General features: G+C 55.2%; 1 protein-coding gene across 1 annotated transcript in view; it reads right to left on the bottom strand.

Annotated features, from left to right (window-relative positions):
• Window positions 1-2479: 2479 nt before the first annotated feature.
• INPP5D (inositol polyphosphate-5-phosphatase D) overlaps window positions 2480-25029 on the bottom strand; it is a 106665-nt gene continuing 84115 nt past the window's right edge. The window contains exons 18-27 of the mRNA XM_090285023.1: window positions 21619-21700; window positions 21242-21331; window positions 18955-19068; window positions 17589-17671; window positions 15077-15164; window positions 12006-12155; window positions 11159-11255; window positions 9063-9329; window positions 4897-5500; window positions 2480-3885 (exon numbers count right to left, since the gene is read on the bottom strand). Of these exons, the coding sequence (XP_090141149.1) occupies window positions 3883-3885; window positions 4897-5500; window positions 9063-9329; window positions 11159-11255; window positions 12006-12155; window positions 15077-15164; window positions 17589-17671; window positions 18955-19068; window positions 21242-21331; window positions 21619-21700 (1578 nt within the window). The 3' untranslated portion in view covers window positions 2480-3882. The remainder of the gene's footprint in view (window positions 3886-4896; window positions 5501-9062; window positions 9330-11158; window positions 11256-12005; window positions 12156-15076; window positions 15165-17588; window positions 17672-18954; window positions 19069-21241; window positions 21332-21618; window positions 21701-25029) is intronic.

Genomic DNA, 25029 nt, shown 5'->3' with positions numbered 1-25029 from the left:
AGAATTATCCGCTGCATAACAATACCTTCCTGTTGGCACAGAGTCTGCGTTCATAGACTCACGCAAAGAAGGAAAAATTGGCTTCTTAAGAAAAGTCACTGCAGCAGCCTCTGCAATCTCAGCAGCGGGAGGCACTCCGGTGAGGAGGGCTTGTTCGGTAATCTGCCTGCTCGGTTAGGAAGCTGGGGAAGAAAATCCGACATAAAATACAGGGGCTCCTCAACCTACGATGGGGCTACATCCTCATAAATCCTTCATAAGTTGAAAATATCGTAAGTCAAGCCCTGAGCAGTGTGGCTCAGTTGGTTGGTAGTTGTCCCACAAAATAAAAGTTTCTGGTTCAATTCCTGGTCAGGGCACATGCCTGGATTGTGGGTTCAATCCCCAGTCGGTGTGCATGAGAGAGGCAAACGATTGATGTTTCTCTCTGTCTCTTTCTCCCTCTTTTCCCCTTTCTAAAAATAAATAAATTAAATATTTTTTAAAAAAGAAAACATCCTAAGTCGAAATGCATTTGATACCCCTCACCTACTGAACAGCATCGCACCACCTAGTCTGCCTTCAAGGGTGCTCAGAGCACAATACCCAAAAGCCACTACAACAAGCAGCGTCAGCTGCTTACCCTTGAGATGGCACGCCTGGCTGGGAGTCGCTGCTGGGAGCCACATCACGGGAGAGTCTCATGCTGCATGTCACTGGCCTTGGAAAAGATCAAAATGCCAGATCCGAAACACAGTTTCTCCTGAATGTGTATCATCTCCACACCTTTGTGAAGTCAAAAAATCATAAGTCGAACCCCTGAACCCCCCTAAGTCAGAGGCCATCTGTATCTTAGTTTGATGATAAAGAAGTGGGAATTTCTGGGGTCCCCTCTCATCTTGCTGCGGGAGGCCGAGGGCTGGGAGCAAAGCAGAGATGGCAGAGAAATCTGGCTGGAGTGGGCCCCAGTCAGGACTTGGGGACAAAGGTGGTCAGAGACCTCAGGAGTGGGAGCAGAGCTGAGTGGTTGAGAGGACAAGGATGAAAGGCCTTCACTTTCACAGTGTTTCCAGTTCCAGTCATGGCGGTGGGTAGTCTGGTTGGTGTTCACACAGCCTCTGTTCCCCACTGGGAGGGGTCTGTTTGCCCGTGGGCATCAAAACCCAGTAAGACATGAATGGGGGTTTGCAGCCAGGGAAGTAAAGATTTCTTAAGGAGATGGTGCCACGGCTGGAGTCACAGGTAGCTTATGCTCAAAGACTTGGCCTCCTGATGGCTTCCAGGGGGTGGATTAGTAATGGAAACATCATTAATCGTGGTGACTAAAGGAGTTAAGGTCATGGTCTCTACCGATGGGTCGGTGCTAGGGTAGCAGGTAACTGACCGTTGCATCTGGCCCTGATGTCAGCCACGAAACTGTCCTGTGCAACTTGGCAAGGATTTGTTTTTGGAGGTCATTCCGCTTTCCTGGGTCTTGAGCTAAAACACAGCTAAGGCCAAGATAGTATCTTTAGTTTGACTGAAAACTCTGTCTCAGTAGTCAACAGACCCAGGACCCTGTTCCTAAGACTACTTGCTGGGTGTTGCCCAGAACCTCCTGGTCCTGAGGGCTTCATGAGTCAGCGAGAGAGAGGGAGGTGGGTGAGTCGGTGCTGGGTGAAGCCAGCTGGCGTCAAAGTGAAAAATATCCGAATAAAGGGCAGATTAAAGGAACTGAGGTCCCTGCGCGGTTACACCTGTGCTGGAACTTCAGCGAGAGGCAGGAGGGTCACTGAGTTCACTCAGGCCACCAGAACTCAGGGCAGAAGGTGACAGGAGTCCAAGGTGCACCCCGCACGGCAGCTCCACTCGGTTCTCCTGGGAACCCTCGGAAATGGTGGAGGGGGCCTGGAGGTCCATTCTGGGTGCGGGTGGGAGCTTGAGCTCTTTGCTCTCGGCCCCAGCATGGCAGCCCACCCTGGAAGCCAGCGCTCCCAGGTGCCCAGGCACTAATGCCCTGCTCGGCAGGGGTCGGGTGCTGGATGTGGAGGGGGCTTGGCTTAAAGGATGTCTGGGTATCTTAAGCTGTCCCTTCACCATGGCCCGTGGGCTATCAAGTCCGAAGGCTGGTGCCCAGGGACTTGGGTCAGGTTCTGTGTGGGGACCAGGCAGGGAGTCTGCAGGGGGCGGGTATCTCCTCTGAGCGGGGGAGGAGCTGAGGTTGCAGTTGGTGCTCGGGTCTTGGCGCGTCTCCGGGGGCCATTGCTGAAGGGCAGTGAGCCGTTTGCTCCACAGCTGCCAAGGTCACCAGTCCCTTAAGTTCTGCGTGGCGTCTGAACCAGAGCAGAGGCTGAGTAGCCGGAGGCGGTGGGAATGGCAGCCCAGACCAAGGCACCCAAGGCCCGTTGGGGGAAGCCAAGCGGCGCCCATCCGCACTGGCCCCTGTGCTGGGGGCCTCTCCCTGACCCCCAGGGCAAGCTGCCCGGGAGTGCAGGGAGCTAAGAGGCGCATGACCTCAGCCTTGTTTATATGTTTATTGTCTTTGGAGCTTAGCGACAAACATTTCCACAAGCCATGAGGGACTTGTGAGGGCAGGCCAGCAGGTGGCGCTGGAAGGGGTGATGCAGGTGCCCTGAGTCACGTGCAGGTGTGACACCCTCTGCTCTGCTGGGCCCGGGTCTGAGGAGCGCCCTCCGCTCAGCACAATGCCTGCCCATCGCCGCTGTGAACCTCAACCCCGCTCCTGCCCTTGCTGCTGCTCTGCGGCCCCGACGGCCTGGAAGCATTTGTGGTCGGATGTCAGGAAAAAGGGCCACACGGAGGGCGCCGAGAGAGAAAGACACCGTTTATTGGTCACACAGACTGACACACATGGGGACACGGGGGGCGTATCCAGCCTCCAGCATTCACAGACACTTCTGGAGTTGACTTCCTACATTTATTCTGTATTGTGAAAAAGCAACACAAGGAAAGACATCACCGATCTATTCTAGTAACCAAGGAAGCAGGCCCAAAGGCCACGATAATTCAGAAAAAAGGCTGCGCTGTCTTGAGAGCCAGGCGCTGAGAAGCGCCCCCTCCCGGGCAGCCAGGTGGGGAGCTCAGGGTCAGAAGCAGCAGCAAAGACTCTGCTATCAGCATGACAGGACAGGCGTTGGGGGGCTTGGCTCAGCCCGCGGCCAGGGAGGACATGGGGGCTGAAGCCGGACCTCCCCACCGGAGAGTCAGAGCTGCTTTTCCTCCTTGAATCAAGAACTGAGAGGACCCAGATTGACCCCTCCGCTCGGCACCAGCTCTGCCCGAACCCTGGGACTTTAGCTAAAGCAGTTTTTGTCACTGAAGCTACAAGGCCAGGTCCCTTGTACCCTAAATTAACACTCACTCCTCAGCTTCCTGCAGGCCAAGCCCGAATTTTTAATGCTTTGTCCCAACCACCCAGGACATGCTGTTTTGAACTGGGGGGGGTCTGGGAATGTGGTTTCGGTTGGCCGAAGAAGACTGAACTCATAATGTCTGTAAAGCACTTAGCAGGTACCTGGTACGTGGTGAGTGTTGGAGACATGCAGCCATTATTATTAATATTATTATTATTTATATCACTACCCAGAAATCAGCGTTTTAGTTCCTTTCTTCAAAATGGTGCTGGAACAAGGCTCTTGGGTCCCAAGTACCAAGATCAAGCTGGGGGCCCAGGTGCGCAAGTTGCTTGTTGCCCGTCGGGTGGGCTTTCCCTTCCAACCGCGGCCCGCGGGGCCAAGTTCTGAAGCCGGCGCACTCTGCTGATCACACAGAAGCTGGGCCTCTCCTGAGAAGTATGAGGTCCCGCACAGGGAGCTGGGTGGGAGGGACCAACAGGAAGTCCCAGGAGAGTGGCCCGGCGCTGCTCCTCTGGGCTCCCGTCTCGCCGGCAGCTCACCAGGCACCTCACTGTGGGCCAAGGACAGAAGGTGTCAGCATTGCATTCCCGCCAAGCCAGGCTTAACTAGAGGGCCCCACGCTCCTGCGCACCATGGGCCAGGTCAAGATCCCTTTGACGGAGTGCTGAAAAGCGGCAACACTTAGTACGAAGTTCTGAGCACTTTAAATAATTCTGATACCTCTACGTATGTGTTATGTGTGTGCCTAGCATATAAATACATAACTTAGATGTAAATGGTAACAGACAGTAATAATGTATAATGAAGTTTAAACCTCCTTATAAACCTATGAGGCAGGTTCCCCTAATAGCCCCCTTTTTACAGATGAGTAAACTGAGGCTCAAGGCAGAGTCAGGAAGTGGGAGAACAGGATTCACACCCGGGACAGTCGGACTCCACAGTCTGTTATTAGCACTATTAGTCCTGCTCAGAAAGAAATATACTTTATAAAAAGGAAGGGGACGTTGCATCTGAAGTGTCTACCATAATGGGAAAATTTTAAGTACCAACACTAATGATGGTAATAAGGAAATGTAAATGATCTGGGCTCTTTGTATTGATGGTCTTATTCCCATGGGCCTGACGCAGGAGGGCTCAGTTTATCCATAGCACCTTGCACTGGCAAAGCAGGGACTTTTGGGGCAGACAGGCCTGGGTTCAAATCCCGATTCCATCCCTTCCTCAAGGAGCAGCTCCAAGAACCACTGTTTATTGGGACCCACTCCTGGGCTGGGTTGTCATCATGCATATTCACATGCACATGCATGCAGGCAAGCACACGTTCACCTGAGCACACTCCTCGGGTGTGGTAGGTTCTATCACACACACGCACATGCACGCACAGGAACACACAAGCTCTAGGCATGGTGGCCGTTTCATACATGTGCACACACATGGACACGAGCATGTGTATGCACGCTCCTCGGCGTGGTGGTTGTCACACATGTGCACACACACGAACACGAGCCCATGTGCATGCAGTCCTCAGCATGGTGGCTGTGTCACATGCACCGCAGCTCACCTGCATGGCGGCCCTGCCGAGCGGCATGTCCTCAGGGGGCCGGTGCTTGCCCTGGTGGGGGAGCTCGGTGTTCTCACGGTAGTCACGGCCCTTGGAGTGCTGCAGGTGCAGGACTGCCGGGCTCTTGACCGGGAGGGGTGGCCGTGGTGCCGGGGTGGGCGGGACCTGCTGGCTCAGCTCCGATCTGGAAGGCTTGACGGGCCTCTTGGCTGGCACTGGGACTTGGGCACTGGCAGGGGCCTTGGGCTTCCCCTGGCTCTTGTCCCCAGTGGCTGGCCAGCCCTCAGCAGAGGACGAGCAAGTGAAGGAGCGGAGCCGGGGCGTGGGACTGAGGAAGGGCGTGGGCACCAGCTTGCCAGTCCCTTTGCCGCCCTCAGCCTCCTGGGGTTTGGGGAGCAGGACGCTGGGCGACAAGGATCCTGTGTCCGGGCATGGCGGGGGCTCCTTCCTCAGCATCTGGGGAGATTCCTGCTCTCTCCTGGGAGCCGGTTTAGGGAAAGAACTCACAGTCCCGTACAGCGGGTTCTCAAACATCTCAGGCTTGGCCAGCTTGGGATCCTCCTGAGGCAGAGGTTCCACTGTGTTCTTCCCTGCGTCGCTGGGCCTGGAGCATGAGAAAGAGGAGACATGGCGGAAAGCCCATGGGGGCGGCTGCTTGATGCCCACGGGGTTTTCTTCGGGGGCGACAAAGACTTTGGGCAGTGGAGGGAGGCGGCCGTCGCATGTTGCGAAACACTGAACGCCACTGAATTATTCGCTTTCAAATGGTTAATTTATATCACATGCATTTCACCTCGATTAAAAACAAAGTTAAACACGAAAGGAAGAAGGACCGTGTGACTCCCATGTTGATGTCGCTTGGACCTTTTCCACCATAACAACGGTTCACAGGGAAGAGAGGGCTGACGTGGCACTGCCAATATCCAAACCAGCCCCGCAGACCTGCTCAGAGAAACCTGCCCCCCCCAACCCTGCCCCTCACTGCTGCTAACAGACCTGCCTTCCTGGTCACCCCCCCACCCCCACCCCGCAGCCTCTCTCATGTCTCTAGCAAATTCTGCCCTGACCCTCAGGGGAACGGAAGCCTTGTAGGTGACTAGATGTCCTCAGTCCCCATCTGTGCCACTTGAGGGTCCCAGGTTGAGTTTCATTTAACGGAAGGGTAAGAGCCGCTATGTGTCCCAGACAGAGGAGACAGCCATGAATGGGACAAAATCTGGGCTCCTGATGGACACAGAGCTCCCTGGTGACTGACTGTAGGTCCTCCCTGGCCCTGCTTAGTGTGGGCAGGAAAAACACGCTGGAAATCCCAGGGAAGGTGGGAAGGTGGAGAAAGGAGCCAGCAGTGAGAAAATGGCCTGCTGCTGACATATGGCCAGAGCGGGAGCACCCCGTCATGGGCCGAAGAAGCAGAGCACCCCTCTGTGTGTCTCTCCCGATTTCTTACGGCTTTTAATAGAGGTGTGTTCCTGCTGAGCAAGTGATGAGAACCAGGAATGAGAACACATTTTACGTCCTGGGGGAAGTCTTCTGGGTTCTGCTTTCTGTGAAAAGGAGGTTGCCGTGAAGAAACTTCAGGTCCCTGGGACCCCACTGACGGCAGGCTGCATCACTCTTACCGACAGAGCGTGTCCTGAAACCCGGCTCAAGGGTGCTGGGCAGTCCAGGCAAATGCACTCTTTGGGGAGTAAGGTGTGTGCTCAAGGGACCCGGTGGGAAGTCACCCTTGCTCAGGTGCCAGGAACAGGATGGATGATCTAGGGTGTCGGGGAGGCTAGCCTCAGGGACATGCCAGCGGGGGCCTGACTGCAGATGGTTTTTGGCTCATTTTCCTTTGGAAAGACCTGGAAGCAGCTGTGTAATGAGGAATGCTGGAGCCTTGAAGGAAGACTTTGGAAGCCATCCCCTCCACCCCAGGCCACCCTCTGTGCCCCCCCTCGGGGTCCTCGAAGACATTTGCTATGAGTTAGTCCAGGGAGGAAGGGGCAGGAAGGAGAAAAGAACAAAGCGGGATCTGATGCCTGACAGCCTTGGGAGGCGGGGCCAGGAACAGGGTCTTGGATGTAATCCTTTCGGTGATTCCAAAGCTCAGTCCCCCTAGGTCATGAGCAGAGATGGTGACAAGTCAAGTTCTCCCTCTGGGAAGGGCATCTGTCACTCTTCCAGAGGGGAGAGCTTGGCTGCGGCAGGGGAGACTGGGAAAACCATGAAAAAATTGAAAAAGTCTTATTTCCATGACCAAAGCTGGTAGGAAACCGACTTCCATAGTAGGCCACGGTTGTGGAATACATGGACCAATATCCAGGGCACAGAGTTAATAAAAAGGGACTCCACTTTTCAGATCCCAGAGTCGCTTCTTGTCCAAAGCAGTGACACACTCAGCAGGGACAGAGAAGAGCCATCTTTCTGACCACATGACCTTGGTCCAGGTGAGCAGCTGTTCAGGTTTGCCCAGGAGTCGAGGGTTTCCTGAGATGTGGGATTCTTAGTGCAAAGAAGGGGACAGTTTGGGGCCCACCGGGATGGTTTGTCATCCTAATAGGGTGTAGGGCAATCGTGCGGTGACATGGAGGAGCCTGGGGACACCCCCTTTTCCACAGCCTTTGCTCAGGCTAAGCCAGGGCCTGAGCAGTTAAGAGGGCTGCAGGCAGGGATGGGAGCTGCCAGCTTCCCACCTCTATCACCCCCTCGGTGAGCAGTGAGCTTAGAACGCCACCCCGGGGGCTCCTTGCCCACAGATGTCCCCGTTCTGGAGCTGCCACCCGTGAAACCAGGGGGAACACACTCCCTGCCCCATTCCAAACTGTGTGCTGTGTTCAACTCGTTAAGCACAAAGGCATACGATCTTGGGGAACTGAGAAACATTTCCCTTAAGTCACGTCCTTGTTCAAATCCCTTTCCCGGGTTGCCAAAGAGACGACCTTCGCTAAAAAGGCACCTCAGCACCCATCAAAGGGGCTTTTGTCCTCATTTTCCGAGGGCAGGACACTCAGGCTGTTTTTTTCCTTCCTCCAAAATATCATCAACAAATTCTGAAAGCTAGAGGGATGGAGAGAGCCACGGTCAAGCTCAGGGGCAGGTCTACCTACTCATCCTCCCCTGTCCTCTCCTGCCCGTCACATGCTCTATGCCTTCCTCCCAGTCAGTTGTCCGTTTTTTATTTTTTATTTTTTAGAGAGAAAGCTTAGGGAACAAAACTATAAACTGCCTCTCAAAAAGGGTGGAAGTGGTGAGATGAGGAACACTTCCCTTCCTGGCTTCTACTAAGTGGCAGGAAACACCACTGAGAAACAGAACGGCTCACCAAAGGGAGGAGAGCGGCCCCCTGAAGTCGTTACAAAGAGAAAAGAGCCACCAACGAGAGGCGATGCTAAGGCTGCTGTGCACACCTTCGATCGCTGTTCATCGGGGTCTGCACATTTCATTTCCGCCACCTGCCACCCATGCTCCTAGCCACCTGCCAGGCTCCCTGACTTCCATTCCCATGAGATGCCTATGAAGGAGTCTGCTGGCTTCCGGTGCCCATGTGAGAGGTGGCTGTGGCCGTGGCTGCTGGACCGGGGCCCCTCTCCAGCTCTCCCTCCTGACCCATGCAGTTCTAGACGCAGGTCGGCTTTCTCTGACCTCCTGGCCTTTCCTGCAGTTTCACGGCCAAAGCCCCTCCCCCTCTGCAAGCTGGCTGCTCTCTCCTGGCCTCAGCTGCTTCTTTTCCTGACTGTCCTTAACAGGAGAGGCGGGAAACCGGACACGGAAAGACACCTCGTGGCTGAGAGGAGAGAGGGAACCTGCAGTTGGAGAGGGACTCCTACGTGGAAATTCCCACCTCTGTTCCTCGGGGGCCTCCAGGGAGTGGGAAGTGGCCCAAGGGTTTGCTCGTTCCAGAAATGTATTTTTCAATCAATGCAGTCTTAACATGATGGTATTTTTCTTGACAGTATCTTTAAAACATTCTATTTAAAAACTCTTTCAAGTCACACAAACAAAGTAGGACTACAAGTGTTTCTCAAGTGCCTACTGTGTTCCAGGCCCTGAAGATGAGTCAGGGACCACAGTGGACACCGCCCCCCCAACCCCACCACCACCCTCCTTCAGCTTCCGTTCTGGGGCTGGGCCCCCAGCAGTGAAGTCCCAGGGAAGGGAGAGGTCTTGGCGGAGAGCACGCTCACCTTGGCTCCTGCGTCCTAGGGCAGGGGCCGCGGGTCGCTATGGAGGATGAAAACTTCTTGGGCGATATGGGTGGCTGGGAGGGTGGTGTTGGAGGGCTCTCCCCTCTTCCTGGTCCCAGGGAGGAGTCCTTGAGCAGCTGGTCGTAGCTCCAGGCTGTGGGCTGCTGGTCAGGGGACAGGGCCTGTTTCATGTGCCCCAAGGACCCCATTCCCATGTAATTGGGGTTGATGATTTCAGTGATGCTGGAGCCACTGCAGAGAGGGACCCTGTGGGAAAGACACACGAAGTCCCACGTCAGGTCTCCCTTCACGCCTCTGGGTCAGTCCCAGCCTGGGGACGGTGTCTTGTGATGGTCCTCAGGACCCCTCAGGGCCTTCTCCACTCCTTCACTGTTGGGGCAGGGATCCATCCATCCATCCATGCATCCATCCATGCATCCATACAACAAGATAGTTTCCGAGGGCCAAGGGAGCATCAGGCCCTGGGCCAGGCAAAGGGAACACAGTTGGGAAGGAGGCAGCCATAGTGCCTGCCCTCATGGAGCTCAGAGCCGGTGGAGGAGACAAACAGACCAGCTCCAGGACTGTGACACACGGTGCTGAAGTCTGACAGAGAGTCACAAGAGAGGCAGCGGTGGGCTGGCAGGAGCGTCGGGACGCGCTGGGCCCAGGGCGGCCAGGAAAGGGCCACCTGAGGGGTCAGGTAGGAAGGGGGACAGGGAGACAGTAGTAACTCCACTGGCCCAGAGGCAGAAGGGGCTGGACTGCCTTGGGAACCATCGGGGGGCCCAGAAGCCAGCTGGGAGAATGAAGTGAGCAGCTGTCGAGGCCCGTGGGGCCCCGGGTGGCCATGCGGGAGGGCAGGCTGGGGGGGAGGTACATGGGACGATCCACCTGCAACACGTCAGCCTGCGCTCCTGCGTGTGAGGTGCGAGAATGCAAGTGGTCACGTGGGCACCTGAACAAGAGGGCTCGAAGGTCAAGGCCGGAGCCTCGAATGTGAGGCAGTTAGCCTCAAGCAGCTGAGCAGACAGCCCAGACCGGGTGAGGCGCCGCTGCCGCTCGGTGACAGAACTGTTGTCCTTCTTTGTAAGACAGGGCTGTCACGAGAACGACCTAGCAGGGTTCTGAGTGTGCAGGGGATAGCAAACGCTCCCAGCTCCCATCTGCTCAGCCAGCCAGGTTCAGCCCCTGCCTGGCCGATACGAATTCTCCTGCCAGTACGAAGGAAAACAGTTCGTAGACCCGCACTGAGCCTGTGTCTGCAGCCAAGCATGCGCGTGAGCGCTGTGATACTTTCGTTGATGCGATAACAGTGGGAGAAAGGGTCAGAAGGGGCTGCTTAGCATCCATGGCAACAACCATCAGAAGTTAGAGCAGGTCAGGGAGCGGCCTGGGGACGTGAGCTGCTGTGTTCCCAGGGGGTGGGTGGGTGAGGATGAGGGCTGGAGGGGCGGACAGGCAGCGCAGGGACCGAAGGGGCACAGCACGCTGGGCTCTGCAGCAGCTTTGGGACCGTGACAGCCCTCGCTGGCCATTCTGGGACTCGAGACCCTATCAGAGCTGAGGCAACTCTATTATTCATGACTCGTAACGTCTGGTTATTGTCAGTCCAGTCTCTGCCAAGAGCAACCTGCGTGTATTCCCCCCTCCCCCCCTCCCCAACCTGGTGATGTCTCCCCTTAGGGACAGGACGGGGTTTGCTGGCCGTGGAGGCGAGACTGCCCATGCGGCCTGTCCGTGGGAGACCTGGCGTCCATGCCACGCAGACATCTCCGCAGCTGCTTTCTCCTGTCCTAGGCTGTGAGCCCTCAGTCAGGGACGGCACCCAATCTGCCTCGGTTTCTCCGGAACCTGTCATGTAGTAGGTGCTCAGCCCAAGTCTGCTGAAGGGAACTAAAGTTTCCAACACAGTCACTGTCACGCTAACGGCCCTGGAGCCGCCGTGTGTGGTCAGAAGCCTCAAAGCCGAAAGCAGGACACACCTCTTTCCCTCCAGGTCCTCGGGGTTTTTTTGGCTCCACTTACCCTCCCCGGGTCCTGGTCCACAAGGCCAGCTACTCTGCAGTGTGGCCCCGGTAACCCCCCTGCTCTACCTGTTGGCAGGTTCCCACTGCTTCATGGGGTCGTGGCTGGGGAGGCTCTTCAGAGGCTTGGGCCCGCCGGCCTCGTCCCGCTCCGTCTTCACGAAGTCTGCAAGGAGAGGGCCGGGGAGGGGCGCGTGAGGCCCCGGTGCGCAGAGGTTTCCACGGACACGCCAGAGCCGGGCTGCGGCCACTGGCTGCCTGGGGGGGGCCTCATGCGAGTTCAGTGATTGGTTAATTCTGCCTACCATGGACAGCTCCAGAGGGAGAACTGGCATGTGTGACCCAGAGGGGCCATCGCACGCGGCACTTCCAACGTTTGTCCCTTGTTGGCAGGGGACAAAACAGGCAAATCGTTCTTGGAAGATCCCCAAAGCCACCCTCCCCATGGGCTTAAGGGGCAGCTGGGACCCGTCTTCATTTCTGGCACTGATGTGTGGTTATAGAGGCCCCCTCACTGCAACCCACTGTCCTGCTGGAGAAAGGAGCTCCCACAGGGCAGAGGGGGGCCACGTCCACGGCAGGCACACCCCTGATGGCCCAGTGCCCTCCAAGGAGCATTGGGTGCCCCACAGACCATATGCAGGGAGCCCTGCTGCCTCACTGTCAGGTGCGGCAGCACCCAATCCCATTTACAAATTCTGCTCAGCGCCGGGTGAACCTGCCCCTTCCCCTTGGGCGGGCTGTTTACTCGGTGCATGACCTTCAGCCCATCACTTAACCTCTTTGTGCCTCCATCTACCAAACAAGGATGATACCTGGATCTCAGACAGCTTTGCTGCGAGGGACCTTACTCCTGACCCTAACCCCGTGGCACTGAAGAGGGCACAGGGGTTGGGAGGAGGGCGTGCCCACTTACCATACAGCTTCTCCCTCATCTTGCCCTGGGAGGTCTGCAGCTTGATCTCCCCCCGGAAGTGGCCCATCATCTCTCCGTGGTGGGTGAGTGACGTGTAGATGGGAAGCTCAGTTTCCGTGGCCTCTAACCGTAGAGCAATGCAGCCCTCGCCTGGGGACGGGGAGGGGCCGACAGTCATGTTAAGACGCTGCTGTTTCACAGGAGAAACACCGCAGATCTGGCCTGGAGAGTTAGCTCTCCCAATAAAGACGGTCCTTCAAAAACAATGGTCAAAGTAGGGCCCAGCGAATAAACCTGCAGAATAACTAACTTCTCAGCAATTTGGGGAAAACAACTCAAAATTGACAGCAGACGAACTTCATGGAGATGAGTTGGTATGAAAGAAAATGAAATCATAGAGTATCTCACAGAAAAACAGAATTAAATACTCATCCAATGGCTGGAAGGAATGACAAGTCTCCAAGGTTGAAGCTGTCAGAAATGACAACATAAGACTGACAGATAAGAGGATATAAAAGTTTAAAAGTTTTACACAGAGGGGAAAAAAAAATGAAGATGAGAAGATTGACTGGAACCATCACTGAAGTTAGCTTCATAAAGTGGGATTTTGTCTGAACTCACGAGGAACTCCTCAAAATTAGATCCCCAGCAGATAAAGGAGGCAGATAACCCAAACAGTCATTTCACACAAAAGAATCGCTGCTGGTTAATTTCAATAAAGGGAAACTCATTCAGCCTTGTAAGCCATCAATAACACCCATGAAGGCAGCACAAAGGGACTCTCACAGACGAGAACTCTGCACAAAATAGAAGGAAGGAAAAGGCACCCAGTGCCACCCAGAGTCGGGGAAACCTGCGCCCTGGGGCATGGCGAGGTCAACAGGGCAAGCGGCTTGATAACAAGGACCAAGAGTCACAAACATGTTTATACCCTTTGACCAGCAAACATGGGAGCTCATCCTAAAGACATGATCCAAAAGAATAAAAAACCGTAGCTTCAGGAGAATAAAAAATGGCCCCGAAGAGATCCATCTCAGCCTCATTGATAACACTAATGCATATAACTGGCAGTAATAGTAATAAAGGCAATTTTAAAAAATGAGGAGACAGAAATTCCATGGACTATTAGGAAGCTGTGAAAAAGCAACACTCATGAAGAGGAGGATCATGGGAAGTGGGTCTTATCTAATACTGGGTGAGGAAAGCAGAATATAAACGGGATCTCCATGAGGATTAGAAATGTAGAAGTCTACATATGCTGTGTACAGGGCCGCAAGCATAAAGCCAAAATGAAAAGGATTGCTTAGAGGGGAATGAGACAGCTGGTGGGTTTTTTTCTTCGTTATTATTACAACATGCTGTTTGTAAGTATACACACCAAAAAACGGAACCAAAGGGGGAATACAGTATTTGATCAAGAAAATGGAACCGTCAGACCTGAGTTCCCGTTTCCTGCCACTGACCCTCAAACATTCTGGCATCCACACGGATCCTTTCTCTTTGCCCCATTATGATGGACAGGAGATTCGGGTCCACAGCAAGACACCCCAGGCTTTGCCTGCCCCTGCCCTGGTTCGGGGACCCTCTTTCCAGTGCTATACTGGGAGTGGGTGAAAGGTATGATTCTGGAGCTGGGCTGCCTAGGTTCAACTCCAAGGTCACATAGCAGCTTGTCAAAGTCACTCAGTGGTAGCTCCATGACCTTGAACAAATCATTTCATGTCCTGACCTTGGGAACAAGGGCAGTGCTTGGGCCTACGTGCCGGCTTCAGCAGAGTCTGCAAGGAGGGCAAGCAGCACCCATGGGAGCCTTTTGTGACCATGCCCCTGTCATTTCCTGCCTCCCATCGTCAGCACTGAGAACCTTCAAACTCCTTCTGCTGAAAACAAACCCCTCCCTGGACCAGGTCTGCACTGTCGCCTGCCTCACGCCCTCGGCTTCCTCACCCCATTCACTTCCTGACCACCTGGGAGCTCCGCCTCCCATGGCCACGGATGGTCCCAGAGTCACCCTGTCTCAGGGACACGGTTTAGTTATTTTGTTAGATCTCTCAGGCACACCTGCTATCGTAACCTTGCCTTCTTCTCAAACCAGCTCTGACAGTGTCCCTGACGCCGCAGCCTCTGACTGTCCTTGTCAGCCTGCCATGCCCGGTCCTCGCCACAGTGGACCAGGGTCAGGAAATGGAAACACTGACCCAGCTACTCAAATGAGAAACGCAGGGATGTCCCCAAAAACCAGCTTCCCTCAATTCCCAAAGCCAAACCATCTCCCTCCTTACCACCTCTCAGCTGTCCTGTCTTTCCTGTCACTGCTTTCCCTCTGCATTCCCATCGCTCATCTTGATCCTTGCCAACACGTATTTGTAAGACGGAAAGCTGGTCACATTGCCGTGTTACTTGGGTCTTCGATGGCTTCCTACTGCCCCCAGGGTCAGCTGTGTACTCCTAGCCTGGCTGGTATGGAGCTGCTTGGTCAGGCTCTTGCCTCCAGCCTCTCTCTGGCCACCTGTCCCTCACCCCATGCTGTAGGCACACTGAATGTACCAAGTGCAAGGGCAAACCTGATGGGCTGGAGCCACGGCAGGCTGAAGGTGTTACAGAAGATGGTATCTCTCTAGTAGGAAAGTTGGTGGGGCCACTGGCCTGAGCACTGAGCAATGCTGAGCAGACCTGGGTTCAAATAAGGGCTCAGCCAGCTCCTACCTGTGTGACCTGGGCAGGTCGCTTAACCTCTCTGAGCCTCAGTTTTCTCTTCTACAAATTGGGAGAGCAATGTCTGCTTCATGGGGTCTTGTCAGAATAAAATTTTAAAATGCCTACAAAGCACCTGAACAGAATATGACACTGGAAAAGTCTCAGTAAATGGGAGGGGCTGTGGGCCTGGCTGTTACTGCCAGAGCCCGATGGGGCAGGAAGCGTGACTGACCACTGACTATCCACTGGGGGCCCTGGCATGGGGGAAGGAGGGCAGGAGAGTAGGGTGGGCTTTGTGTGACGGAGATGCCACCGCCGCCCTTACATCAGAGGCCGCCAGCAAACAGCAGGAGTGGCCCCTGCGGGACCCTTACCGTAGGACTCATCGCTGTCGGAGGATTTAATGCTAATCAGGATGTGCTGGTCCAGCAGGTACTCAGGGTCAGAAATAATGGGCTTCAGCTGCAAAGAGAAGGACGTGGGGTTAGAGGGGACAGGCCGGGGACAGGTGCGCGAGCGTCACCAGCGCAGAGGAGGGAAACGCGGGAGAAGGCGGGCCTGCAGATGCTGTTATGCACACACGTGCATCTCTGCTTTTCACACCCAGAGAGCAGGAAGGAACCCGTAGGTACACCGTACCCGCCAAGGCGAGCATGGGCTTAAGTTCCTCTGCTGTCCCCTCCTACCACATGGCATCCCAGGCCCCAGGGACGGGGTCAGACCCCAAATATGCCCCACCTTCACTGTCTCCCTTGCCTCCTTGCTGTCCCAGGGTCCTGGGAATGGGCCCAGACCCCAGGTCTGAGTGCGCCCACCCCCACCCCAGGTTCCTGAGCAGGGTGCAGTTCTCGCCTCAGGCCCTGCCAGGACGGGGGCCGCAGTGACAGTGGCACCCTGAGGCCTCTGCGTCCACCCATGCAGAGCCCCCTGGTGGGTCTGGAGTGTCCTGTGGGTAGTTGGAGGACGGCTCAGTGGATGAGAGGCACAGATCTCAAGTTCCAGCCCTGTCCCCGACTACACTGCTCCAGCATGTCCCCTCGCTTCCCACTTACAGATACAGAGAGACCCCTGGTGCAGGCCCGGTGCCATATTGGCTGACAGAAAGTTCCAGAACAAATGACTGGACATCGCAGTGGGCACCGAGGCATTCGGGCGTTCCAGAGGCACACCAACCACTGTTCATTGACTTGTCCTGGTGGCTACCTTGAATTTAGACCTGAGGCCACGTGCTACGGATGCAGGAAGGTTCCGCCCTCCCAGGCAGTAGTGGGAGCAAAGCGGCTGATGTCTGAACGAGGGGTGTCTGTGGGGGCATGCTCACCATGGGGCGGGGCTGGCAGGAGAGAGTGTTGGGGTGTCTTGAAGGGGGTTGAGAGGATGGAGTGAGAGGAGGCGGTGAGAGAGGTGGGTGCCATGGAAGTGGAGATGGCAGGGGGCTGGGAGCCACGCCAAGGAGCTCGGGCTCATCCCGTGTGACACCAGAGAGTCGGCCAGATAAAGAAGGGTGTGCCAGGATGAGACAGGCATTCCAGCAAGTTCCATCAGGTTTTAGGATACCTCACAAGGAGACAGGAGGATGGAGATGGCAGGGAGAGGGCGGCAGGTGCAGAGGAGGGGACAGACACTGCAGCATCAGGTCTTAGCAGCAGCTAGGCTGTGGGGACAGGAGTACCCTAGAGGTCCCTGAGGTGGACAGGGTGCTGCAGGGACTGGGATGCCAGTCTCCTCCCTGACTTGGACCCAGGAGGAAACGAGACATCTGGGAGAAGCAGGAGGGCAGCATGTATGTGGCCCTGGAGCCCAGACCCACCAGGGTTCAGGTGACTGACAACAGCCCAGGACTTCTGACCGCTGCGCCCTGCCTCGTGGAAGCTGAATTAGGAGTGCCGCCGAATGAGGGGACTGTGACTCGGGCTTTGGCCTCTGCTCCTCAGATGACAGGGCCTCTATGTGTGTGGCCCAAGGGCGGGTTCCAGTGCACAGTGAATGCCAGCATGGGCAGCCCAGCCCCCAGAAGCCTGCCTGCACCCCACCCAGCCCTGGGAGAGGACAGGTCCCTCCAGCTGTGAAAGGCCAGCCTCCAAATGCCACCTCTGAGGGCACCTTACAGGGAAGGCCCCAAGACCCCACTGCCCCATGGGACAGATCGTCCCGGCCCTGTATGCTGCCTGTGTCACTACTTTCATTATGTGACAAGGACACAGGTCCTACTCCACCGTGTACCCAGCACGCACATCCAGATGTGTTCACCATCAGCTGAGCATCCCCCAAACAGTCCTGGGCTCCAGGGAGAAAGCCATGCTTTTCTGCAGTGAAGACGAATGTGCTCCCACTAGGGTTTGCCTACGTGTCTTAAATGATAACCCTCTGCCCACACAGGCCACAGTCACCTCAAGGTCTCTGCATTCATGTCTGTATAGGAGCCAATGGCCCCCTCTACTCCCGCACTTGACCCTCCGAACCAGGGCTGATCAGGCAAAGGAGCACTCACTGCAGGGGAATCGGGGCCTTGGGGCGCGGGTCCTACATCTGTCACTGAGATCGGGTGACTGAACAAACCTCTCGGATCTGCCTCAGTTTCCTTCATTGGTAAGTCACGTGGTCAGCCGAGGTGACCTCTGTATCCCTCTCACAGTCCCTTATGGGAACTGAAATTCATTTAGAAATGTTGGGGCCACTAGACACAGGCTCATGTGTCACCTTCCCCACGAACCACCTTCAAGGAGAGCTGGCCCCACGGGTGGGCAGGTGGGCGGTGGCCTCATGCGTGTTTGGCGCCTGGGATGCCTGCTCCCCGGGCAGGTCCGCTGGCGCTCCGTCACTGCCCAGCGCTGCTGACGGCGTAGCTGCAAAACCCTCCCAGGGGCTGTCCTGTCCCTCCGTTACCTTAGGAAGGGTCTCACCAAACTTCACCACCAGCTCCCCTTCGCTTCCTTCTTCATTTTCTCCTTCCTGACTCTTGACGAAACCTGTCAGAGGACAAGAAGGCTGGTTTTCAGGGGACGGGATAAGAACCAGACCGAACAGACTCCTAGGGCCATCGCGCCTGGGCCAGTGAAGACACACGCTGTCCTCCTGCCTCTTAGGTCTGTAGGGGCCACAGCATCATGTAGGGGTCAGGCTTGTTGGGGATTCTGTTTTGGTGCAAGTGACAGCCGTTTGCCAACGGGGTCTATTTATTTTTAGGAACATCAGACTTCTCTCCTTTTTGGCTCCTCTTTGCAACAAACCAGGCACCCAAGAAACCATAGCTTCCCGGGCAGGATTAGGAAGTTTGACAGCTCTCCCACGCCACTCAGGATGGCAGCCTTTTGAATGCTAATTTAAGCTTCCTAATATGCTGTTTCCATAGAGATGTATGCAAATGTCGCGATAATTTATTAAAAACACCCACGCAAAAGTCCTCATCATTTTGGGGAGTACTTTGCCCCTGCTTGGTGAACTGGGACCTAGAGACTTTGAGGAGATGTGGAGAAGGTGGGTCTTTCACCAGGACTGGAGTGCAGGTGAGTCAGAGGAGGGAAGGGCTGGGGCACCCCTGCATTTGGGGGTGCAGGTCTTCTCCCTGATTTCTGGAAGCCTCCCTCATCCCATCACCTGATCTCATGGAGTTGATTCTGCCCCCCCACCCCCACCCCCACCCAGACCATCTCAGCCAGAAGAGCTAGAGACCACACGGGGCTGCCCACATGGAACCACTTCAGAGAACACGCCTAGAAGTGTCACCAACAAGGGGTGCTTTGTGCTAACTGCCTCCAGCTGAGAGGAGGCCCGTCCCCTCCAGCTGGCTTCCAGAGGCTCCAGACCCCCTGGGCAAGCTGCCCGTGGCGTAGGAAAGAGCAGAGGACTCCAGGGAAGAGCAGGCAGCTCAGGGCCTGGTGCTGTCTCCAGGAGCTCTGGACCTTCACCCCTGACCATCTAGTTCTGTCAGAGCCTGGCCTGGGGGGACCCCCGAGTGGGCTACACCCTGCCCTGAGGGGCAAGGAAAGCATCCAGCTGCCCAGCAGCCTACAAGGGGCTGAGGGGTCACGGCATCAGTGACTGCCCTGTCCCTAGAGTGGCAGCACCGCAGACCACTGGGGACCCCCACACACAACTGGTGTCCCCCTGCGGCCCCACTTCTCTGACCGCCCCCGGAGGTGTGTCCATGAGTCCTTCCCAGGGGAGAAACGGGGCAGAGCACCACCAACGACGGGCACCGATGACAAAGCCGGGCCGGCCACAACCCCACGGGGGCCCGACAGGTTCTTACTTTCCAGGCAGCTCGAGTGGAACTCCAGGTAGAACTTGGTCTGGGACTTGGTCTTCAGGGTGGCGAAGCACCTGAGGAACTCGATCTGCCCTTGGCTGTCGGCTGCCCCGGGGCCTGGAACAGTGAGCACAGAGACTGGGGTCCACAGTGCGCCCGTGGCTGCTCCCTGGGGTCCAGGGGGAAGAGAGGTTTTCCTCGAAGTCCCAGCACCCACACGGAGCACCCCATGGTGGCAATAGCTGCTGTGACGAATCGCAAACTGGCGGGGACAGAGTGGGGAGAGCCAGGAGTTCCAGGGCTTTGTCACTAGAGCTGCGCGGTCCCGGGCAACGTCCCTAACTCACTGCCCCCGTCTCCCTGTTAGCTCCGGCCGAGAGAGCCGCTGTGGTGGCTCGGCGGCTGGGTTCCCAGACCCACTTGTTTCCATAATCAGGTCACGAGGGTCCCTGCTCTCCCTTTCCCAGGCCCGGCCACCACCTGTCCTGACTCCGAGCTCCTGCCGCTCGCTCGTGCTCAGGTGACCTGCTCTCAGCCCCTTTCGCAGAGACGATGCTTTTGCAAGCGTCCCTAGGCTGACTGTGAGCAGGGGTTCTGTCCGCTCGCATAGAGCCTAAGCCACCGGAGAGCAAGGACGGACGCGCCCTTCCCTCATCTGTCCCATCGTCCCTTCTTTCCCGGCCCTTTCCCCAGCTTTGCTGAGGAATCCCTGACGAATGTAATCACATGCATGTCAAGGGTGCATGGCGTTGACTTGATATACATAGACGTCGTGAAATGATCACGAAGATCGAGGTCATTAACACACCCGTCACCTTACACAGTCACCTGTTCTCTGGTGGCGGCATGCGGGTGAGAACGCGCCGGGTCTCCTCTCTGTAAAATCTGAGGATACGATACTGTAGCGCTGTGTTATCACCTGCGGTCACCGGGCTGAGCTGCAGATCCCCAGAACGTCTTTATCTCAGAACCGAGTGTTTGCATCCCTCGCCCTGCGTTGCCCCATTTCCCTCATCCCCACCCCGGCAAGCACCACCCTACTGTTCTATGGTCTATGAAATCGGCTCTTTTGTTAAGTTTTCGCGCCTAAGTGATCCCATACAGTACTTGTTTTTCTGTCCGGCTTGCCTCATATAGCTTTTCTTTCCTTTTCTAAGTGCCAGAGCACCTAGGCCAGGCTCTGCTCAGGTAGCTGTTCCGGGTCGTGGGTGTTTGTGGGCACCTGCCCTGAGCTGAGTCCCTGCGGGGGTGAGTGGCAGGCCTGGCCCTGAGGAGGCCGTGAGGGTCCTCAGCGGGGTGTGATGGCAGGGCCCTCCCCATCAGCGCCGCGGGAGCTCAGAGAAAGGCGACGTGGGTGGAAACTGAGGAAGAGGTGGAAGGTTCTGGAAAGCCAGAGTGGCCAGAGCTAGGAAGGAGAAAGGATGGTGAGTCATGGCTGCATGGAGAGGGAGGTGACATTGCTGGGGACCGCGGATGTCAGACCCATAAGCATGGCGGAGTGTCCCGGGGAGGCTGCCTCAGCACAAAGGGCTCAGGGAGACAGGCTGACAGGCTCTTCCCGCCTGTCCTGGGCCCCCTGCTCAGCCTTCCTACGTGAGCCTGGGCTGTCTGCTGGCCCCAGAAGTGGGGGGTTGGCAAAGAAAGTGACAGCATGGCCCCCAAGTCACCCAGGCCCAGGGCCAGACAAACCATAGAGAACAGCAGGCCCCTGTTGGGATGAGGGTGGCCCGGTGACCAGGGCTGAGCTGGATCATTTGAAAAATCACCTGTAAATCTGAGTATGACTTACTGTAGCTGTTTCCCCAAACCTAGTCGCCCGTCTCCCATCTCCACACTTTTTACCGTCTCTGCCTGCCACGCACCTGTCCTGCTAGTAACCTAACACTTTCGTCAGACTCGCTTGTGAAACTTTAATAGCTGTATTGAAACCAGAAGGCCTAAATGGAAAATCAGTGTTGCTTACCTTACACAGAAGAGACAAACTCAAAGCATATTAAGATGAATGCATTACTGATAAATGCTCATCCAGGTCCCACCCAGAAGTGTCATTGGTGCCACACCTTAGAAAACACTCGTTTACCTAATTTTAAAGACTGTATTAAAAGCAGGTCTTTAAAAGGGGATGTATTTTCCCCAGAGAACAAGAAAGGGCTCTGGCCTGAAATCAGGATTCAGCTTGGAAGGAGGGAGGGGCCTTCGTGCAGGAAACAGACGGCTGCGCCCAGAAGATGTGCATCCAAGGTCCCCGTCTTTGTGGACAACGGAGGGGCGGCCACAGCCCGCCACTTACCATTTTTGGAGACAAACTGGGAGGTGACTCCTGCCTCAAATGTGGCAAAAACAGGGCTGTGGTCACTGGTCATGATGTCGCTGGTGCTGCCTGCGGGGGAGGGAAGGCGTTTCTGAGCAGCAAAGGAGAAGCCCTCCTGGGCACCAAGGAAGCACACCCACAGAGGAAGTCACTCACTCATGGCAGCCTCCAGAAGCTTTGCGCGTGGGTTTCCACAGACCTCCCACAACCACCCCAAAGTCCCAGGAACGGTGGGTGACCCCCGTCCCCTCCGTGGCCAAAATGCGCCTAAGCTGGTTTTCCCTAAAGACTCACAACTGTGGACTGGCCGGAGCCCCATAGGTTAGGGCTGTCGGACCTCCCAGCAGGCCACTCACCATAGGACTGACACACCACGTGCACCAGCGGGTAGGACTTCCACAGGACGCGGTCACACCAGGAGGGCAGGTTGTACTTCATCTGCAAATCAAAGTCACAAGCTTTGTAAAATGCCGGCCCTCGTAAAGTAGGTATATCAGCAAAAGAAAAGATGAGCTCGTGGCCTCGGCGATCCGATCCTTGACCTCATCTGCCATTGGTCCTTTACGGAATTTCCCCATAGGAGTCTTTAGATCCTCTTCACCTGCTTCCGGTCCCCATACTTCCAGACTCCCTGGGCTCCTGCTTTGGAACAAGACTGGCCCACCCGCGGTGCTCCCTCACCGAGCCTCATTATTTCAGAATCCCATGTATTTTTACATTCTTTGGTAACTCAGATAAAACCCTCTACCTGTATTTTCAACCCAGGCTCTGCTTTATCTTCTCGAGCTACTTAAACAACATACTCCAGCCACTATATTTGACCTGCCTGTTCACAGATCCATTCGTCTATCTACTTATCCATCCATCCATCCATCTAGCTTCCCAATTACTTATCTCTCCATCTATCCACCTATTCATCCACCCACCCATCCACACATCCACCTGCCCATCCAATCATTCCAACAACATGTTACTAAGAAGTCCTCTCCAGGCTACCGTGGTGAGCAGGACTTCCCCTGCGTGTAATACACAAAGCAACCTGGCTAGGACAATGATCCTCCTTAATCAATGTCCTCACCTCCTGCAGTTCTAGCTCTCGCTCCTCTGCCTACAAACGTAAAAGCTCTCATCCTAAAAGAGCCTGTTTCTGCCATCTCCTTCAATTATTTTTCTTCTCTTCTTTTTACCAATTTTCTTTCAAGAATGTTCTATTTTTGCCTCGACTCCTGGACTGCCGTTATTTTTTTAAGTTGAAGTACAACTTACATACAGTAAAGTGTACTAATCTTAAATGGGTAGCTTCAGGAAGTTTTACAGTCGGAGACACCCATTCAACCGCTCCCCAGAGCAAGATTTAGAAAATTTCCATCATCACAAAAGGTTCCCTGTTCCTTCCTTGTCAATACTATCCCCGCTTTGAGGTGAACACTATTGTGACTAATGTCAATGATTCGTTTTGCCTGCTCCTGAACTTACAAAAGGACTCCTTCAGTATTCAGTGGACCCCTGAACAACGCAGATTTGAACTGCCCACTTATATACAAATACTTTTCAATAATTATGTACGGTGCTATAAATGGATTTTCTTTTCCTTTTGATTTCCTTGATAACATTTTCTTTTCTCTAGCTTAGTTTATTGTAAGCAAGCAGTGCTAGCATACAAAATATGTGTTCACTGATGGTTTATGTTATTTGTAAGGATTCTGGTCAACAGTAGGCTATGACTGGTTAAGTTTCTGGGGAGTCGAAAGTTACATGTGGATCTTCTACTGCATGTGCTGTTCAAGGGTGAGTTGTATATGCTTTTGTGTCTGGCTTCTTTCCCTCATGTTGTTGCTCATAGAAGTTCTTTCACGTCACCGCTGGGGTTGCGTTGTGTTGTACGTAAATACCACACCTGTCTGTTCTACGGTTGGTGGAAGTCGGATTGTTTTCAGTGTTGGGACATTGTAAACAAAGCTGCTGAACCATTCCTGGATCTGTCTTTTGGGGAACAAACTGACTAACTTCTCTTGGGTACACACCGGAGTAGAATCGCTGAATCGCGAGGTAGGTGTAGTCTCATAAATTCTGCCAAACCACCGTTTCTTAACCTTGCAGCTCTCAGCCTTGGCCGCCTCTGAGAATGACCGGTGGGACTTAACCAAGGTGGGGAAAGCGAGGCCCTACGCCAGATCCATCGCATCAGAACCTGCGGGGAGGTGCCCCAGACACCTGCGTTTCTGAAAAACTGCACCAGTGACTCATCTGCACAGCCTTGGTGAAGAGCCGCCCTGTCCTCCTGCAGCCGGGATTGCACCTCCAAGGCTCTCTGCACTTTTATTTTATTATTATTTTTAAAGATTTTATCTATTTATTTCTAGAGAGAGGGGAAGGGAGGGAGAGAGAGAGGGAGAGAAACATCGATGTGTGGTTGTCTCTCATGCGCCCCCAGCTGGGGACCTGGTCCACAACCCAGGCATGTGCCCTGACTGGGAATCGAACTGATGACTCTCTGGCTCGCAGGCCAGCGCTCAATCCACTGAGCCACACCAGCCAGGGCTCTCCGCACTTTTAAAGCCCACCAACACCTCTGAGCCACGAGTCCGGCTCCTCGTGCAGGGGTCACAGGCAGGACACACACTCTCCACTCACGTGTCACACTGGTTACCTGCCCTAAGTCGCTCGCCCTGGCTTCTGCGATGCCGAGCGGCCTGGTGGGTCTTCCCACCACCTAAGCGACCAAACGTCTTCTGTCCCCTTTGTTGTCGCTGCTTCCTCCTCTCATCTGAGCTGTGAGAGGCCCCGAATATGCCCCCAGCTCTCGTCAGCTCACCTTCCACTCACTCCTGGGCCGACAGCTCCCCAGTCTAGGGCCCAGCCCTGGCACCTCTCTTTAGCACCAACCTAGTATTTTCACTGCTTTCTGGATGTTGTCTGAGATCCTCCACTTGCGTTACAGCCTAAGTCTGAAAATAAGCTGTTTTTCCCTCCAAGCCAGCTCTGCCTTCTGATTGTCCGGTTTTTCATCAATGGCAACCGGATCTATCACATTCCTGCTTTTCTCCTTTTCTCTGACTCATCGCTGTTGTCACTGACTCAGACCCTAGTTATTTCTCAGTGGGACCCCCCACGCCGGCCTCCTCACTGTCCCCTGTGCGGTCCTCGCCCCTCACACCGAGGCAGATGAGGCTTCTCGGTGCATCCCTGTGACTGGCGCTGCCAGCCCCTCCGCAGAATGGTCACTGGCTCCCAGTGACCTACTGAAAAGGGTAAAACCTTAACCTGGGACATTGGAGACATTGCTTCCCAGCATAAGCCACCAGTTTGGCTCAAATAAACTCTTACAGACATTCAAAACCAAAACCAAAACCCACCTTAATCTGGTATCTAAGACTTCCCCCTCTCCACCTCCAGTCAAACCAGACCGTCCCTCCCCAGCCCCAAATGTGTCCCCCTGAATCTGCCACACAGTGGCCAGTGGACGCCTCACAAGAAGGGGTACTGCCCTGGGAGGGGGGGGTATCCTGTCCTGGGGGTCTCCGCCTCGTTCCAGGCAGCAGACCTGGATCTTCTCCATTTTTCTCGGCAACTCCTGCTCCGTTCTGGCCCCTTCACTGACCTTGGCCTCTCTCCCCTGTTCCGGTTCTCCACACACACCTGAGCCCCAGTGATGCCCAGGAGGCTCGTAGCCAGGGTTTTGAATACCTCCCACTTCCCTAGGCCTCTCGTGGCCCCAGGAAGCTCACCACGGCAGCCTTCTGACCTCAGGATCCTACTGCAGGGCT

The sequence above is a fragment of the Furipterus horrens genome, unplaced genomic scaffold (assembly GCF_987537825.1).
Source record: "Furipterus horrens unplaced genomic scaffold, mFurHor1.1.pri manual_scaffold_1, whole genome shotgun sequence".
In the NCBI taxonomy this organism is placed as follows: Eukaryota; Metazoa; Chordata; class Mammalia; order Chiroptera; family Furipteridae; genus Furipterus; species Furipterus horrens.
The sequence above is the reverse complement of the archived record's forward strand: the minus strand, read 5'-3'. Positions and strand labels throughout refer to the sequence as shown.